The sequence below is a fragment of the Anomaloglossus baeobatrachus genome, chromosome 1, assembly GCF_048569485.1.
Source record: "Anomaloglossus baeobatrachus isolate aAnoBae1 chromosome 1, aAnoBae1.hap1, whole genome shotgun sequence".
In the NCBI taxonomy this organism is placed as follows: Eukaryota; Metazoa; Chordata; class Amphibia; order Anura; family Aromobatidae; genus Anomaloglossus; species Anomaloglossus baeobatrachus.
In genome coordinates, this window is record NC_134353.1 from 316185801 (window position 1) to 316205996 (window position 20196).

At 41.3% G+C, this 20196-nt stretch overlaps 1 protein-coding gene across 14 annotated transcripts in view; it reads right to left on the reverse strand.

Moving 5' to 3' along the window:
* Nucleotides 1-20196, reverse strand: part of SLC4A4 (solute carrier family 4 member 4) — a 328597-nt gene that overhangs the window by 160384 nt on the left and 148017 nt on the right. For all 14 annotated transcript variants that reach the window (XM_075351257.1, XM_075351249.1, XM_075351305.1 and 11 more), the window contains exon 4: nucleotides 16672-16854. In XM_075351257.1, the coding sequence (XP_075207372.1) occupies nucleotides 16672-16854 (183 nt within the window). The remainder of the gene's footprint in view (nucleotides 1-16671; nucleotides 16855-20196) is intronic.

Sequence of the window (20196 nt, forward strand, 5' to 3'; positions counted from 1 at the left end):
CATATGGCCAACCGCGCGACCATTACATAAGTATTATAAAGTGTTTTTTATGTTCTCACAGCGGCCTGGGCTCTTATATACAGCATTCTGTATAAGAGCCCGGTAGTGGTGGCCATAGCTTATAGGCCAAAAAAGTGGTGACAGGTTCCCTTTAAGCTGAAATTGGAAATAAAATCTAGAAACAAATTAACTTACTTTATATTGCTGCATGCTTAATTGTCAAAATGTCTAACATTGAAATATCTATCCCATATGGTAAACGTAGAATTGGAAATAAAAAAAATAAAAATGGCAGAATTGCTGGTTTTGTCACTTCACCCACACAAAAAAAGGAATACAAAGTGATCAAAAAGTCATATGGACCTCAAAATGGTGCCAATAGAAACTTTAGCTTGTCCCACAAAATGCAAGATCTTATATAATTCAGTTAATCAAAAAGAAAATGGTGAGCCAAAACAATTTTTTTTTGCAGATTTTTTTATTTATTTATTTTTTTAATTGAATAGTAAAGAAAACTTGGATTTCACTTGGATTTTTTTCCCCCAGTTTTAAGTATATTGTACTGTACAGTACAATAATTAGTGTAATTGAAAACCACATTTTCTGGAAAAAAAAAAAAAAAATCAGCCACTCGTGAGACTATGTCAACAGAAAAAAAAAAAGTTAAAAAGTTACAGTTCTTGAAAAGCGAACAGCAATTAACAAAAGGGTAAAAATGAAAATTGGCTGCATATCCCTAGGGTTAAAGTGTTTTACTGGTAAACTGGAATGTTCTCCGACCTATACACTGTACAGAGGAGAGCTAGGAGTGCCTAGGAGAAAGTGAGGGCAGTCCACAGTGACATCCACCGGCCGTACGGTGACACTGACCCCACACCGGGGGTGAACCTGTATGAATCACACATAAGTATGTGTCAGATAAGACGGATTACTCTGCTCACCAGATAACTTACATAACTGGATCCTATGGACTGTTAGTAAATCATTATCCCAAGTCCTGAAATGTGCGTGACCCTTCTAGACAACAAACACTCAATAATCCCAAATCCATTTTTAGAAGCAGCATCTGCTATAAGTAAATATAAATGAGTAGGTCCGAACACAGAGGATCTTACGGCATATAAGGTTGACGGGGCATGCCATTAATGTCCATTCAGTGGAGCGCCACACCAATAATTGCCACTATGGCTCCTGTCGACTTCAATGTGTATTTCATTTTATTTTTAAACCACATGGTGACTAATTAGCTAAAAAAAAGCCGACTAAGCAGTTATTTTGTATTTCTATTGCCATGTTTGTTTTACTATAGTAGTGAACCCTTCTATCTTAGCCTTACAATGCTCGTAATTCTGACCACAGGAGCAATGCTGACTCTTTTTTGAACCATACTAAAATCAATAAGAATAAAAAATTTATATATATATATATATATATATATATATATACACATATATATGCACAGTATATACAGTATATATATATCAGTATATACATCTGATGCTGTTCCTTTCTGACTTTTGTCCTGATGAAGAAGGTGGAGATGCCTTTGAAACGCGTTGACCTGTGCAAATAAAGAAAAGAAGTTCACGATATATCTTTGGATTGTGGTTTTTAGCGCAGCATTTAACCCTATTTCTTTTGATCATCCCCCATCCTGAACACCTGAGCATGGCAGTCCTCACTCATCAATAATAAAGCCTCTTTAAAATGTTCTATGACAATGTTCTACAAGATACTTATAGTTTGAAATTTGCTGTAGAATATGAGGAAAAAAATGCTGTGGAGAGCTAGTTTTGAGAGTCTGAACATTATAAGAAAATTTGAAATACCACACGAATTGAAATAAATTCTCCGCTTAATGAAGCTCACTGACTTAGATCAAAAGGTAGTCATCCGAGGTTCAATATAAGAGGGAGTAGTGTTAGCTGATTCATAAATGCCAAAAACATCCAATGGACCCATGCACCCAGCCTATGTCAAAAAATGTGCTTTAGGAAATGCTGCACCAGTAAGGTGGCATACCTTTTATTTCACCATATAGGAAACCATGGCCTACTTCACTTTTCTATGCTTAAACGGTGGCATACATTGAAAGGCTTCCACTGAAGGGCCATACTCCCAATGTATCCCTCCAATAGAAGCATAAATGATGCATGTACAGAGCCTCAGACAATTATACCGAGTTGATTAAAGTTTTGGATTTCTTTCTATTCCACAGGGGGATGTCTGGTTAATAAAGCGGTGGTCTCACCTGTTTTGCTATATTTTTAGCACTAAGGTTCAGATACCCATCCAGGTAGGTACTGTGAGCAGAATACCAGTTCTGTTTCTAACAGCCTGTGTTATGTCCATGTGCTGCAGACACTATTTGTAGAAAAGCGAGGATGAGAGACCCTGTAACTGCACCAACTCCAATAAAACGACAAATATGAGCTAGTGAATTTAGGAAAAGGAAAGGTTGCCATTATTATGGTTCAGCCTTGAGTATATACCTCCTATTCATTGTTTGGGGCACTCTGCATTTATTTGTACATAGAACTTTCAATTCCATTTCTGCACTTTCAACTTTTTGTCTACCTCAATCATCCAGGTTTCCCACTTTTTAAGGCCTCTTTCACACGTTCGTGCCTCCGGTACGTGTTTGGCAGTTTTCTCATGTACCGGAGACACGTACTCACGTAGACCTATGGTTTCCTATGGATGTGGACTCACATAAGTATTTTGGCACGGAACGTGTGTCCGTTCTGTACTTATGTGTGTCCGTGCGATCCACACGCCGACATGTCCGTTTTCTCTCCGGCATCACGGGTGTCACACGGAACGCAAACGTGTCACACATAATGCACACGGACCACACGGATGTGTTCTGTGGGACACGCACGTGTCTGCATGTCGAGTCGGCATGACCGGAGACCAAAGATCAGCACCACGGACAGTGACGCCAGGGACAGGTGAGAATGAAGTTTCTGTTCTCCGTGTGTTATCACGGATAACACATGGAGAACACACGAAGGCCATAAACACGGCCCATGGAGGGGAAAACGCACCTCTGACACGTCCTTGTAAAACGTGCGTGGTTTTTAACGGCTGTGTGAAAGAGGCCTTAAGGCCCCGTCACACACAGAGATAAATCTTTGGCAGATCTGTGGTTGCAGTGAAATCATGGACATATTGTTCCATTTGTACACAGCCACAAACCTGGCACTGATTGTCCACAATTTCACTGCAACCACAGATCTGCCGCAGATTTATCTGTGTGTGAGACAGGGCCTTTAGGGACAGAAGCTTGCTGATTACTAAGTGCCCTTAATCGACTAAACTCCTTAGGACAATAGAACAAATAGAATTTCTCCCTGAAAATAAGACAGTAACTTATATTTTTTTTGGCTCCAAAAGATGTACTATGGCTTACTTTCGAGGGATGTCTTATATTTTGTATTTTAGGCAGTGATTGGGTCACCAGCAGAGGGGTGGGTGGGATTATGGGCAGGAAGAGGGGTGAATATTCATTCCATTGAGTAGGAGGAATGTGACTATAAACTTCGAGGTTTATAGCAACACAATGGGGCAACATATGCCAATAAAAGTTACATATCATGAAAGGGCTGCCCAAGCCCTTTTTCAGGAAACTATTATTATGATCATTGACTAGGGCTTATTTTTGGAGTAGAGCTTGTATTTTAACCATACACCAAAAAGGTCGAAAAATCCTGCTAGGGCTTATTTTTTGGGGGGGAACATGGTAGTAACTATGCTGTCTGATTAGCACCCCTCTAGGTCATGTGCACCTTTAGCTGAAATAGGTAAAGGGAATATGCCACCAGGTTTTTGCCACCTGAGACCAGAATAATGTAGATGAAGAGACCCTGATTCCAGCAATGTGTCACTTAGAGGACTTACTAGTCTGCTTGAGATCATTTTGATAAAATCACTGTAGAGGACTACTAGAAGACTAGTAAACATGCAGGCATATAGTCCTTAACATTCATGACTTCAATATAGCCCATTTGCCATCAATAATTTTCAGCTTTCTGCCACACACAAAAAGCTGCTAATCAGTGATGTGAGCGGGGTTATACAGAGCTCAGCATTCAGAGAACTGGTTGGTTTACAGCAGAGAAAAAATGTATTTTATCAAAACCGCAGCAATCAGCCCAGAGAGTGACAATTTGCTGAAATCATGGTTTCTGCCCCTACAACACACTACGCTCAGATGGGGTAGCATAAACCTAGTGCCAAACTTTTGTCCAATCCAAAACCCTACTAATATGCCCTTGTCAGCAGCAATTTTTTCCTATTATGATATTTGGGAATTTCTAATTTATCACGAGAGCTTCTTTTGAATTACCGGTATAAAATGAAGACTTCTTACAGAATGACGGATTGATCCTGCTAGGCTTTATATGTTCTAGACCAATTCATACCCTTGTTCATTTGCTTTCACATCATTGATGGCTCCTTGGCTAAGCAAAGACACTAGGCAAAGAATGAGACATCTTTTCATTTGGGTGATTCTTTCTCTGGTTAAAGACAGAGTTTACATTTACTAAATAAATGATTCCACTTCATGTGGAAAGGCTAAGAAAAATCTAAAGAGAAAAAGGGGAAAAGTGGAAAACAGTAGGCGGAAATAAAGAATGAGTGGACTTGGCAAGTATCAAAGGCAGCACTGTGGGACAGCACAAAAAAACGCTCGCCAATAGCTTGGTGTTCACTTCCTGTGTGAAAATTGCACAGACGGCTATTGTTCACGTGAACATTAAGTAAAGTTTCACCAGGACATATAAAGACGTAGAATAGACAAGTACAAGGAAGCGAAGCCGCACTATTTCATTTACCCCACAATGTGATAATATAGCGATTGCGCATAAAAAACACACAATGACTAAAGAAATCACCTTGAGAATGCCATTAACCAAAGTATATATTGTAACATTGCCGCTCTCACATAAACAACAGTACCAGAGGGACAGGGGTCAATTGTTCTGTGCGGAGACGTCGATTAATGGGCCTTTCAAATGTTGCAATACACTACACCAAATACTTAACTACGTCAAGCGTAATACTGGCGTCAAAACCAGTGGTTTCCAGTTATTTGTGATTTTTGTGAAGTTTTCTGGGATAAATCTTTAATTTTTACAATCCAAAGATATCGATTTATAAATATAAATAAGATGATCCATCCAGATTGTACCTGAGTATATCAAGGAACTGCAGAAATAGTAGTAATAATAATAGATCATAGCCTCTTAAACAATAAAAACAGTAGGTAAAGTACTAAAACACAAATTATTAACCCCAATTAAGTGTACCCTGGCTACAGTGGTTGGCAAAAGCCCTATGATCCTTAGTGCCCTGGGGCCCAGTTCCTCCCATTCCACCTCTGGATCTAAAACTACAACTAGGCAGCTATTCTGTAACCTTTCAACTAGCTTGGTTTTCTAGCCCTACGTATCAGATTTATAGCAAATCCAATAATCCAGAATGTTTGATAATCTAGCTGCTATGGATCCTAAAAAGCAATTAAATGATTAAATGAAAGGGATAACGTTCAGAATTCTACAGCTTTAAAGGGAAACTGTCACCAGATTTTTCCCTATTAAACTAAAAGAATCATCTTCTGCAGCTCCTGGGCTGCATTCTATGAAGGTGCACCTTGGCCCTGACTCCCCTTCTAGACCCCAAAAATAACTTTATAAAACTTGGCCGTTAGGTATGCTAATTACCTGTGTGGGCCAGATGGGCAGGCTCATTTTCTGCTCCTATCCCCCCCTCCTGCCGCTGATCGCCGTCCTCTTTTCTTCCTCCGTCATCATCCTCATCGCATTTTCAAATCTCGCGTCTCTGCAGTTAGGTCTGCTCGCGCAGGCGCAGTTTGCTCTGCCATATCACGCCAGTGAGCTAAATGCGCAGGAGCGAGATTATGGGCAGGTACGAGGATGGTGCTGGTGAGGTCATGCACAGCGCCGCCCATAATCTCACGCCTGCGCAAATACATCCCCGGCGCGCGCGAGGGATAGATGGTGCTCAGGCCCGCGATAGTGGCCTCTGCTAACTGAACCTGCGCGAAACTTCAGCATCAGCGTGGAGAATGATGGGGCCGTCGTCATCCATGCAAATCAAGACTGGGGGATGATGAACAGCGGCAGGAGGGGGGACAGAAGGCGAAATAGAGCTCGCCCATCTGGCCAATCAAACTAATTTGCATACGAAAAGGTAATATTTTATAAAGTTGTTTTGGAGGTCTGAAAAGGGGGCCAGCAACAAGGTGCACCTTCATAGAATGCAGCCCAGGAGCTGCAGAAGGTGATATTTTTGGTTGAATAAGGAAAAATCTGTTGACAGGTTCCCTTTAAGACTTCACTGGGCAACTCTGGAGGCAAAAGAGACAATTCTGATTTTATAAAAAAAAGGTGCTTGAGGCAAGAGAAACAGTTCTGATTTTATAAAAGGGGGTTGAAATTCATGTCATACATTGTGGTGCCGCTAACAAGTTTTGGTCAGTCATAACTACACCTAATGTAGCTTGAAGTTTATGCAAAATCTTTACAGGACCCCCAACTATCAAGGGTCTTAATACTATGTCTTCTCATATGAAAGGATCTTTTGGGCCTCCGCTAGGCTACTGAGCCCAAGTACCTTTGTACACACTATAGTTACATGTCCTTTCCAAAGCCATGCCTTTTACAATCATTCCTCTATGCTCCATTCCCTTCAGTCAGTAGGTTTCAGTCAGGTTTGATCCAGGATTTGCTGACTCTGGACTTTGTTTTGGGGAGATGGCAAATATGGGATAATTTGTGCAGAAATATAGCCAATGAAGCAAAAATCATATTCACAATAGACCCCCCTAACTTGATAATACCAACCTATATAGAAGAACCAAGGAGGCGCAAAAATAAAATGTATAATTTTGAAAGTAATAAAATACGTAAGAAAATATAGCAAATTATATGTATGTATATATATATATATATATATAATAGTGAGAAAACCACACAGACGAAAACAAAACAAGCAACGAAACTGCAGAAGCAACGAGATGCGCGTCGAGGTGGATTCTTCTAGGTTGCATGAATATGTCGCAGGTGAGTGTATTATCCACAGAATCTAATGTTGCATACATGGCTTCTGATCACTTGAGCTACAGATTTCCCTCTTACTGATTCTTTAAACACTTTGTTAGTACACTGGGCAGATTCCCCTATCTTTTATATTGGCAACTTACGTGTATATGCATTTTTTTTTATATCACTACTATATTTATACTCTATGGTGCTCCAGTTGAGTCATTAAGAGAAACTATGCTTATTTAGACATTTTTATCTGAGCTTGATGGCTGTATTCACACTGCATTATCTGTAACCTCTTATTGATTCTTTTGTGGTAGGGCATGTTTTTGGTCCGTGTGGTTTTCTCACCATTATATATGTATTTCGTTATAATTTTTTTTAGATATTTTTATTCTTAAACATTTTATCTTTGTGCCTATTGATTGTTCTATATAGATTTGCAAAAAAGTAGATTGGCCTAGTTGATTTATAAAATTTAGTTGATAAAATTTGATATTGTTCATCATGGTATCCCAATTTGTTATCAGGAAATTACAAGAGGGCTCTCAGTAACATCATCATGATGCACAGAGGTCCGCAACATCTGCAGAAAGCCATCTGAACTCGGGTGACTTTCAGATAAAGCACATTGGCTTTTCCAGCAAGTTCATTACATGTGATCTCTGTTCCATCTCACCAAGCAGCATATACTTAGAACTGTCGGCTAATCCTAGAGCAAAGGCAGAGTGTTACATCTGACTGCTTCAGAAACACTGGCTCCTTATAAATCTGATGTCTGCTCAGCAGTCCTAGACATGGCTCTGGAACAATGACCTCTGCTCTGAACTGCGATGCCCACAATATCAGAGCGCAATGCAGCCAACATGAGATCCATCCTACTGGCTCAAACTTGTTAACACAATATCTGGCTAAAACCGCTACATAAGCTAAAATCATGAAAGAAGACTATTGTTAAATCTAACTTTGCAAATAAGATTACGTGGAATTTACTTTCAAGGGAAAGCTGGATTTTCGGTGTGAAAATGTTAAAAGCAACATTCGCATTACCCCGGCTCATGTAAGATTCACAATGCAGTTTTCGAGCAATGAACAGGAATGTAGACGGTAATTTGTGAGAGCAACGACATATTTCACAAGATTTTCTCTGCAGCGCGATATAAATACATTGAATGCAGACAGGCACTGTAAGACATCTGAAAATACTTATTAACCTATTTTCTCTACTCAGCTTCCCCCGCAAGGCCTCTACATGTAACATCCTCAGATCTGGCACTCATCAAAGAAGCTATCACTCACATCCTTCCTCTCTCATCCAGCCTAAAGCATGTGCTCATCGCAGTGGAGTCAAAACAGTAGGATATCTCATGTACAGCATAACCCAGTCCAAAGGAACAAGACCCATGAGAGGGTGAGTGGCATAAATAGGTCAATAGTCTACGTCTGTGTACCAGAGTGCACTTGTAGAGGAGAAGAATGAAGGACTATAGGCAAGATGTATTAGTGCATGTAACAGATCCATAACAAGTGCATAGAAATCCATAAAAACAGTCAGTTGATGTATTCATTTTCTAATCTAGACCATAATAATTACAAATGACTGTGAAGTGACGTAAAGGAAAGGTGGTGACGAGTGATGAGCGAGTACTACCATGCTCGGGTTGTTTGGTAATCATAACGAGCAGTTAGATGCTCGGACAGGTTCAACTCGAGTACCAAGTATAATATAAGTCAATGGGGAACTTGAGCATTTTTCCAGAAGAATTCCTGGAAAAATGCTTGAGTTTTCCATCAGCTTCCATTATACTTGGGTACTCGAGTCCTGCCCATTCGAACATCCAACTGCTCGTTACAAGTACCGAGCACCCAAGCATGGAAGTGCTCACTCATCACTAGTGGTGGCTTGTCTCAGACCATGGAGCATGAACTGGTCCCATGACAGTTCCAATTATAGTGAATGGTGAAAAAGCAGGTGGGCAGGCTTCTCTCAGCTGCCAGTGAGCATTAATAGCTGAATGCAGTCAGGATGGCAATGGCAGTTTGGTAGCTATGAGAAGATTCCTACTGTAGACAGGGCCACCACTATGAATTTCAGGGCCCCATACTGGCAACATTTTGGGGCCCCTTGAGACTCTGCCTAGGCTCCACCCCAGCTCCGCCTCCACCCCTCAAAACTTCCACACTCTCACCGCTATTCTTGGAAAAACGTGTGTGTGTATATATATATATATGTATATATATATATATACATATATATATATATATATATATATATATATACAGTCGTTGCCAAAAGTGTTAGCCTTCTTGAAGTTGTTACAGAAAATGAAATATGTCCATCAGAAAATTAATTATACACCCCCTACACCACCACTCTCCATAATACAACACATTTTAAACCACCCCTCTTCATAATATCTCTCCCACACTACCTGATGTATAATATACCCCCACACACTGCCCCGTGTATAATATACCCACACACAATGCCCCTCTGTATAATATCTCTCCCACACACATTGATCCTCTGTATATCTCCACACATGCACACTGCTCCTCTGTATAATTTCCCCATCACAATGTTGCTCTGTATAATATCCTCCAACACACACACACTGCTTCTCTGTATGAAATCCCCCAAACAAACTGCTCCTCTGTATAATATCCCTCACACACACACTGCTCCTATGTAAAATATCCCCCCTACAGACACACTGCCCCTCTGTATAATATGCCCCCCCTACACACTGCTCCTCTGTATAATACTCCCCCACACACACTGCGGGGGGAGATAGAAGGGCTGCGCATGCAATATAGCCATGTGTGCAGTGGCTGAAGCGAAACGGCAGGGTCTACTGTGGCTGCGACTGGGGCCTAGTGAAGAGGGGGCTCGTCCGTGGCTTAATAAAGCTAAGTAATTACCCCAGGCCCGGCCAGGCCCCCCTCTTCACCAGGCCCCATACTCGAGTCATGGTTGTAATACCCTGACGGCGGCCCTGACTGTAGGTAAAAAACTCCATTGGTGAAGTTTGTGATTTTGAGTTACTGAAGAATTCCACAATCAAAGGTCTCATAGAAAGATCAACCCCTTTGGCACTGCTCATGGATTATGATTACAGAAGATCTGACAACATTGTAAACAATGGTCTAATGACTTGAAGTCTATGAGCAGCATCCAAGCTCATAGCAGCATCCTCTAGCTCCGCCCCTCCTCTTGTCATCATAGAATCTCATCCGTAACAGCTGCCATCTCCTATCTCAGTAATGGGAAAGTCTTCACTGAATACAGATTTCACCTCAGAATTGAGAATTTTGATATTGACTGATACTGGCAGAGAAAGAAGCAAATTTATCTGATAAAAAATATTACAAAGTTTCTTATTTTGATATGTAGTATTGATTTAAGAAATAAAAATGAAAACGACATCTACGCTTTAAGGAAGATGTTCTCTTGTAGCTGTAATCTCTGAATCCCTGAACAGATTCGTATAGAAGCAGATTCATTGTAAAATGTTTGTAAGTTAAAATACTTTTATAGAAATCACTATGGACCTCTGCTATGTTCATAAAACTAGATGAATAGGGCAGATTGATTGTGTTTCCCACCACCAAGGCTATGAGCGCTAATGGAGCAGTGATGAATGAGAACTTTCCACTGCCTCCAGTATAATTCACAGTGAGGACACATCACTGGTTTTCATTATCACGTAATTAAATATAGAGGGAAAATAAACAGTCTGTGAAGATGAGTAAATATTGAGGCAGACGGGCCGCTCTTTAGAGAGCCCAACATGTGATTAAAGAGTAGAGACAGGATGCTGGACCTAAAAGTACAGGTAATATGCAGCCTACGATGGTTCAGCCCATCTACAATACATCATTATCCTAGACATGTAATGGAGTAATCATAGGGACAGAACATAACATTCACCTTTTCATTTTGTGGAAGGGTCCTAGAGGTTATACCTGCATTTCCTAAATAGTCCTTATTCCCGCTCAGTGCTAAAATACATATATAGAATACATTGCAAAAAAGTACCTAAACACACTAATGCAATCGAATCACTGAGAGAGGTTCACTGTAGACCCCACTACAGAGCCATATACAGTGGGTAATATAAGTATTCAACACGTCACTAATTTTCTAAGTAAAAATATTTCTAAAGGTGCTATTTACATGAATTTCTCACCAGATGTTGGTAACAACCCATCCAATCCACACAGGGAAAGACATCAAACCATAGATGTCCATAAATTTAGTGATGTGTAATGAGAAAAGACACAAGGAGAAAAGTGTTCAAATTCAATTACAGGTAAAATATATGTGACTCTTCAGATTTTGTGTTATACCATGCATGATGAAGAGACCTGAGTAGTCTTGAAAGCTTGCTATTATTACCATCTTTTCAGTTAGCCATTAAAAGGTATCAACCACTGAGGACTCTCAGTTCTTTTAAACAAACTTTTTTCAAATGCAATTAATACTTTGTACAAAAGCCTTAGGGTATGTGCGCACGTTGCTTTTTACCTGCTTTTTACCTGCTTTTTTGCTGCTTTTTCTTCTGCGCTGTTTAATGCCAAAATGGATGTGTTCTTCTATTCAAGCAAAGTCTATGGGAATTTGGGTTTCTTGTTCACACTATGTTGTTCAAAATGCTGCCTTTTTGAGGCAGAACTTTGGTCAAAAACTCAGCTTTGCAGTGCAAAACCCAAATGGCAAAAACAATTGACATGTTGCTTCTTTGAAAAGCTGAGTTTTTGACCAAAGTTCTGCCTCAAAAAGGCAGCATTTTGAACAACATAGTGTGAACAAGAAACCCAAATTCCCATAGACTTTGCTTGAATAGAAGAACACATCCATTTTGGCATTAAACAGCGCAGAAGAAAAAGCAGCAAAAAAGCAGGTAAAAAGCAGGTAAAAAGCAACGTGCGCACATACCCTCAGTTGGTGTTGACAGGTTCAAGATGCCTCCTGTATGGAGAAACTAGTTGCATACATTACCAAGGTGTGATTCTGACCCATTCTTCCACACAAACACTGTTCAATTCCTGAAGGTTCCTTTAGCTCCTTTTATGAACTCTGAACTTTCGATCCTTCCATAAATTTTCTTTAAGATTCAGTACAGGTGATTAGTTGGGCCAATCTAGCAGTTTTATTGTCTTTCTCTGAATCCAATTGAGAGTTTCCTTCAGCTGTGTGTTTGGGATTATTGTCTTGCTGAAATGTACAGACTCATTTTATCTTCATCATCTTGGCTAGATGACAGCAGATATTTATCAAGATTGTCTTGGTACATTTATCCATTCATACTGCCTTTAATTATATTAAGTTCCCCAGTGCAGTATGGTTAAAAAAAACAAAACAACAAACAGCCCCACACCATGATATTCTCACCTCTAAACTTTACTGTTGGTATGGTGTTTTGGGGGTGGAACTCTTTGGCATTTAAAAAGTTCAAGTTCAATTTGAGTCTCATCTGACCAAACTATATCTCCCAGTATTTCACAGGCTTGTCTGAATATTGTTGAGCAAACTTTAAACGCACTTGAACATGATTTCTGTTTAGTAATGGAGTCTTGCATGATGAGTGTGCATACAGGCCATGGAGGTTAAGTGCATTATTTATCGTTTTCTTTGAAACAACTGTACTTGCTGATTCCAAGTCTTTCTCTAGCTCACCACAGGTCGTCTTTGGCTCTTAGACAACTCTGATGATTCTTCTCACGCTTCTGAAATCTTGCCTGGAGCACCTGATTGTTGCCGATTTAGGCTGCTTTCACACATCCGGATTTTGCAGTGCGGATCAATCCAGCTCAAAAACCTATGCAATGGATGCGGAGAAAAAAACGGATCCGTTGCATAAGTTTTTCCATGCGGCCCGTCCGGTTTTTGACGGATGCGGCTTGATACTGAGCATGCACAGTGCAAAAAACCGCATCCACCCGCCGGATGCGGTTTTTGCTGCAGGACGCCGCATTCGGCGTCCATAGGCTTGCATTGTAAATCCCACCGCATCGCGCCGGATCCGATGCAATGCGGTTTTTTCGCCGCACAAACAAACGTGCCAGGCAACGTTCCATCCGGCCGCCGCATGGGCTAAATATGCCGCAACCGGCAAAAATCAGACGCAATGCAAGGCCATGCGGCACAATACGGCGCTAATGCAAGTCAATGCGGAAAAACCGCAACCGGCGGCAAAAAAAAACAGTTGCGTTTTTTCTGCAAAGCGCCGTATTGTGCCGCTCAGCAAAAACCGGATGTGTGAAAGCAGCCTTATGGTGAAATTATGTACTTTCCCCTTCCAGATTATGTCGACAACAGTGTTCACTGTAATTTTCAGTTGTTTAGAAATTCTTCTGTAACCAATGCCATCAGTATGTTTTGCAACAGGTAAATTGTGAATGTCTTGAGACAGCTCAGTGGTTTTACCCATCATTGGATGTGTCTTGTGTGGCAGCTTGAAAATAAGACAGCTTTTTATAGGCCATCAGTTGCTGATATTATTTTTCACTAAGTAGCAGGATTGTTTTGTAATTACTGATAGATTTCAGCTGGTCTCATGACTTTCCATCGCTTTTTGTACATCTCTTGCTGCATGTGTTCAATACTTTTTCTCTGTGTCATTTCTCATTATTAAACAATTTAATTTATGGACATGTATGTTTTGATTTCTTTGCCTGTTTGGTTTGGATGGGCTGTTACCAACATCTGATGAGAATTTCACGTCAATAGAACCTTTAGAAATATATGTACTCAGAAAATTGACGATATGTTCAATACTCATTTCACCTTCTATACATACAGTAGATTATTGCTGATACAAGGAAAAACAGAAATTGCATCCATATTTTGTGTAGGGTACTCAGATTAATCAAAGGAGCCACATTCGGGCCTTATGAGCTTGGGTCAGTATTATGAATCCTTGTGTACCAAGCAGCTAGTTAAGATACTGACAGAAAGGTTTGAGGCAGTAGGAAAAATGAGTGCAGTGTACAAATGATAAGTGATACATATATGATTGACAGCAACCACCAAAACGGGGGAGTTAGGGAAGGAATGGGTGCAGACAGTATGTGAAGCGGGGAGATAAGTGTGGACAGTATGGGGAGCTGGGGGAAATGTATGGGAGCGAGGGGGGAAAGTATGAGAGGGATTGGTGAAAACTCAGTATGGAGAGCAAGGAGGGATGGGTGCAAACTCAGTATGGTAAGAGGGGTAATGAGTGCAGACAGTATTGGAAGGCGTAATGGGTGCAGACAGTATGGGGAGAGAGGGGGATGGGTGCGGACACAGTATAGTGAGCTAGGGGGCTAATATATGCAAACACAGTATTGGGGAGTGAGGAGGATGGGATTATTGCAGATAGTATAGTGAGTAAGGTGGGGAAAAATTTGAGGACACAGTATAAGAAATGACGGGGATGTACAATGAAACAGTATGCAAAGGGGAATGGATGTGGACACAGTATGGGTGGTGGGGACATGTATAAGGAAACAGCATGAGAGGGACAATGTGTGCAAACACAGTACAGGGAATGAGAGGGATGGAAAGGGTGCAAACAAAGTATGGAGAGCAAGAGGGAAGGGAGAAAATTGAGGACAAATGATAAAGAGCAAGAGGAGGTTGGGTGCAGACACAGTATGGAGAGCGAGGGGCATGTATGAGAAAACAATATGAGAAGGGGGTGTATGAGTACACAAAATGGGAAGAGAGAAGGATGCGTGTGGACACAGTATGGGGAGCGGAGGTATGTGTGAGGAGACAGTATGAGGAGCAAGGAAGTGAATATGTGCGGAAACAGTATAGTTAGCATGGGGGATGGGAGAACAGTATGACGGAGGAGTCAAATGTGTGAGTCGCCTTTTGAGGGGAATAGTGTGATGAGACAGCATGAGGGAAGTAAAGTTTGAGGGGCACAGAATAAAATCTGGATAGTGCATGTGTGGGGGTCAATATAGAAAGAGAACTGCATGGGGGGACAGTGTAATGGCATAGCCAGGAGGAGACAATATGCTAAGGAGGGGGAGTGTGATGAGAGTGCATAGTATAAAGAGTGAGCAGTTTAGTGGGACACAGCGTGACAGTGTGAAGAGGGGGCTCAGGATGAAAAGGAAAGGGCGGTATGCAGGACATGGACCATAAGAGGGACAATGTGTGGTTCATATATTGTGAAGGGAACACAGTGGGGCAATTATTTATTCAGGGGCACAGCATAAGGCAGATATTTTTAAGAACATTATAATCAGTCTGTAATTTTTAAGAGCACTAGGTCGGGATGTGCTGCAGAAGACCAGAGAAGATGGAAGTCTGCAGCTGTGGATTTGAGTTATTTGGAGTTATCATTGCGTCTGAACAATATGAAGAAAAGAGACAACTCAGACCAAAGACAATGTCATCTAAAAGTACCTGGATGTAAATGTTTATTTGTGATACTGACTAATTATCATAATTTCTGTGGTTCCTGTATGGTTTGCAGTCTGGTGATGACTAATACCAACTCACAGAATCTCCTTACCCTTGTTAAGGATATCCTGGGAGTTGTTGGTACATGCAATACAAATGTATATGGGTCTGACCTGATATTACAATTGATGGACTATGTTCTGGTGATGTATTTCTGTACTGATGAGGGTTGGGATACTGTGTTATCCTATACACATGTAGCAATTCATAACTTGTAAGATTACGTTATACATAGCTATGTGTGCCATCTGACAAGTTAAGGGTTACTATGTTTATATTTATGCTAGGAGTATTAAGGGGGTTGTCTATGGTTTTGATGAAAGTCTGCAGTCACTCTATGTGACTGCAGACTTCTGAATTTTCACAGCACCTGCACTACACACTATTAGGATTCTCTGGTGCCGGCGGTGAGAGTGGGAGGTCATGAAACTGCATTATGCAACTTATACACATGCCTGGAGTTATGTGCCAACTAGACATGCCTAGTCTCACGCAATACAAGTGAATTGAGTGAGGCCAAACACGTCTAGCTGGAATGTGTCCAAAAGTATGCGAATTGCATTCTAGCGTGACATGACCCTGTTCTTACTGGCATGGGAAAATCCAAAAAGTGTGCAGTGCGCGTTCTGTGAGAATTCAGATTTCTGCAGTCACCTCAAGTACCTGCAGAATTTTATCATAAACCTGGACAAGGTCTCTAATTATAAATTAAGCAGTGTAGCATGCCCATTTCTAACAGCATGTAATATACTCACTATAAGGATTCAGCTCTGCTCGCTGATTCCTGCAGTCATCACTTGGCCACTTCACTCATATGTGATTTTCATACGGTCATGTGACAAGTAGCTTTTCTTCCTGCTTCTCTCTGTGAAGCAGGAGCTGTAGTTTTCGAATGAACTTTGAGAAAATTATGAAGAGCAGCTCGTCAGCATGTGACTGTAAGTGTGAAAACCATATATGAGCGGTCACATGATGAATACTCAAACCGCATGTGGGGAAGTGGCAAACATAATTATTGCCCCTAGATCTGCCTCTTGTTAAGATATTTATATTCAGCACACTTTCTGTTATACCTCTACAGCCATTAATTAATCAGAAGATCCAGCACACTAATGTGTGACTACATATGGTACTTACTAAGGGGCTTAAGGATGCTGGAACTGTGCTCATCAGCATTTTCGGTATCAGATTTGTCGACATCGGAATAATTTTCTGATTTTTCCTTCTCTTTTTTGTCTTTGTGGCCGGTTCTGCGTCTATGACGTCTCCTCCTCCGATAGCTCTTAGGTACGTGAACTCCAATGTAGACAGTGTGATGACCTTAGGTAAGAAAAATCAGAAAGTGTTAATAATACAAATTGTACCGGCAATGATATTCTACATTACTTTTTAAATCTATAAAACCTCTATTGCTCAATTGGCTGAATACATCCTGTTCGGCTAAGTGCACATCTTTCAGTAGCTTTATCGAAGAGACAGCTAGTATTTTTATTAATGACTACTCTAAATGTTATATTTTTAATAAGTAATCACAGGGCGGTGAGGAATGGCACATTAGTTTACACATTGTGTAATGGGTGAAGGTACTATTTCTATATTCATGTTTGAGAATATCATTCTTGTCGTTTGTTGTGCCACTCCAAAATCTTTTGAAAAGAACATACCCATTCATAGATGAATACCTCAAACTGAGCCCTTCTTTTTACGCCAGCTCATGAGCCACAGAAAGGAGGCACCATTAAGGCCAGTTTGAATAGTTGTGGTAATCAGCGTTCTTAGCTTTGCCTCAAAATTTTCTTCAGAATATAACTTTCTTAAATTTGCTAATCCCTGTGGCAATGTTGCTTGCATTGTTGTTTTGCAGAAATGGGATTTTAGGTTGAAATTCCTCTTTATTCTTCATTTACTCCTCGTATTCTTGTTTCCAGAATCGCCGCCAAATTATAGTAATAGGTTCACGTTGACTTTGTAAGATAATAATGTCCTTACAGCCCCCTTCACACGTCAGTGATTCCGGCACGTATGACGCCTTTTTCATACGTACTGGAATCACGGCGATACGCAGACCTATTAAAATCAATGGGTCTGCGCACACATCAGTGTTTTCACAAGGATGTGTGTTCATAAGGAGCACACACGTGTCCGTGTGTTCCACACAGAGAGTTTTTCTCCAGCACCACTGATGTTACACAGTACACACAGTCGTGTGATCCGTGAGACGTACCGGAGAAAACACGTGTCTGTGAAATAAAATTTATTTCTATACTCCCCAGTTTCCTGCCCTGCTGTCTTCGGCACTGCTGTCAGTTGCTTCAGGGCCCACTCATTATGCTCATTGCACATTCACTGTGCACAGACCCGGAAGCTGCAGCGCAGGAGACATCAGCACCACAAACAGCAGCAGCGGGGACAGGTGAGTAAAAAATAAATGATCTCCGTGTGCTATCACGGATAGCATACGGAGAACATACATGTGCCAAAATCATGGCACATGGAGGACCGTGAAAAAAGTGTGTTTTCCACGGACGTGTGAAAGACACCTAAAAAGTAAGTATTTGGTGAGTTTTTTACCTCAGTATGTATAAGTTGAAACCAGGAGTGGGTAATAAATACAGAAGTGGTGCCTGTGTTTCTATTATACTTTTCCTCTGACTGTTCCACTCCTGATTTTGGCTACAAATACAAGTAAAAAACTCACCAAATACTCTATATGTAGCATCTAAATGTAGCATCTTAAGCCACGTGCACACTTTGAGTATTAGGTCAGTGTTTTTCCTCAGTATTTGTAAGGCCACATGCACACATAGAGTATTTGGTGAGTTTTTTCACTCAGTATTTGTAAGGCAAAACCAGCAGTGGAACAATCAGAGGAAAAGTCTAATGGAAACATGAGCACCACTTCTGTATTTATTACCCACTTCTGGTTTTGGCTTATATACAGGGAGGTAAAAACCTCACCAAATACTCAGTGTGTGAACGTGGCCTTTCAATTTCAGCAAAGTGGATGGGATTTATAAGTTTGATGCCACCTGTGCTTTTTTTATGCTGCTTAAACTGGCCTACGGTGTGTGATTGAAATCCGTAACATGTTAATTCCTCTTCCGCGGGTACACTGAGTTTTATGTGCAGATTTTCCCATAGTCTTGCATTAATGTGGAAAATGCACAGGTAAAAAATGCTTATGTGTTTTTAGTTAGTTTCCACTTTAGAAATGCATCACAAATGCATGTAATATGCACGACTGTATTAAAAAATCAAGTGAGCTTTATTTAAAACATGACATAGCAAAAAGAAACAAAAAAAACCAGCATAAAAAATGCAGCAAAAACATGTAAAAAAAAAAAAAAGCAAATACCCTAATTTACCTAATATTTGCAGAAAATCTGCAACATTAAAAACTGACCAAAAGCTCATGGTGGGAACATAGACTAAAGCGGGCTTTACACGCTCCGAAATCGCTAGCCGATGCTAGCAATGGCGAGCGTGATAGCACCCGCCCCCTATCGTTATGCCGATATGTGAAGATCGCTGCCGTAGCGAACATTATCGCTACGGCAGCGTCACACGTACTTACCTGCTCTGCGACATCGCTGTGACCGGCGAACCGCCTCCTTTCTAAGGGGGCGGTTCGCTCGGCGTCACTAAGTGACCGCCCAATCAAAGCGGAGGGGCGGAGATGAGCGGGACGAACATCCCGCCCACCTCTTTCCTTCCTCATTGCTGGCGTGTGGCAGGTAAGGAGAGGTTCCTCGTTCCTGCAGCGTCACACGTAGCGATGTGTGCTGCCGCAGGGATGAGGATCAACTTCGCCCAAGCGACAGCAGCGATAATTGGGAGAGGACCCCCATGTCAACGAGGAGTGATTTTGGACGTTTTTGCAACGATCCAAAATCGCTCCTAGGAGTCACACACAACAAGATCGCTACAGCGGCTGGATGTGCGTCACAAAATCTGTGACCCGACGAGATCGCTGTAGCGATCTCGTAGCGTGTAAAGCCACCCTTAGGCCACGTACACATATTGAGTATTTGAGTTTTTTACCTCAGTATTTGCAAGACAAAACCAGGAGTGGGTAAATAATACAGAAGTAGTGCTGTGTTTTTATTATACTTTTCCTCTGATTGTTCCTCTCCTGGTTTTGGCTACAAATACTGACATGCACATGGTCTTACAAACACTGAGGTAAAAACTCACCAAATACTCAGTGTGCACATGGCCTTACAAACACTGAAGTAAAACCTCACCAAATACTCAGTGTGCACATGGCATTACAGACACTGAAGTAAAACCTCACCAAATACTCAGTGTGCACATGGCCTTATAAACACTGAGGTAGAAATGTAAGGGGTAGTCGGACCCCTGGTAGTAAAGGAGCGGTTTTTCCCCCCCTGAAAACGCCACAGTAGTATGGTGGCAAATTGTAAATGTTGATGGTAAAATGTTACCTGTCATAAACTGTTTCCCCACTAGGTGCCAGTGTAGAGCAGTGGTTCCCCTGGTAACAGTGGCAGGGAAGGAAGGGGCAGGTCAGCCAAGGTGAGGAAGGAAGGGTTCTGAATGCAGAGTCCAGTGTGCAGTGAGATGTGAGAGGCGAGCAAGCTCGGTCTGAGGTGACGGGGCAGAGTGTGGGAGTGAGACGAGGCAGTCAGCCTGAGTGAGTAC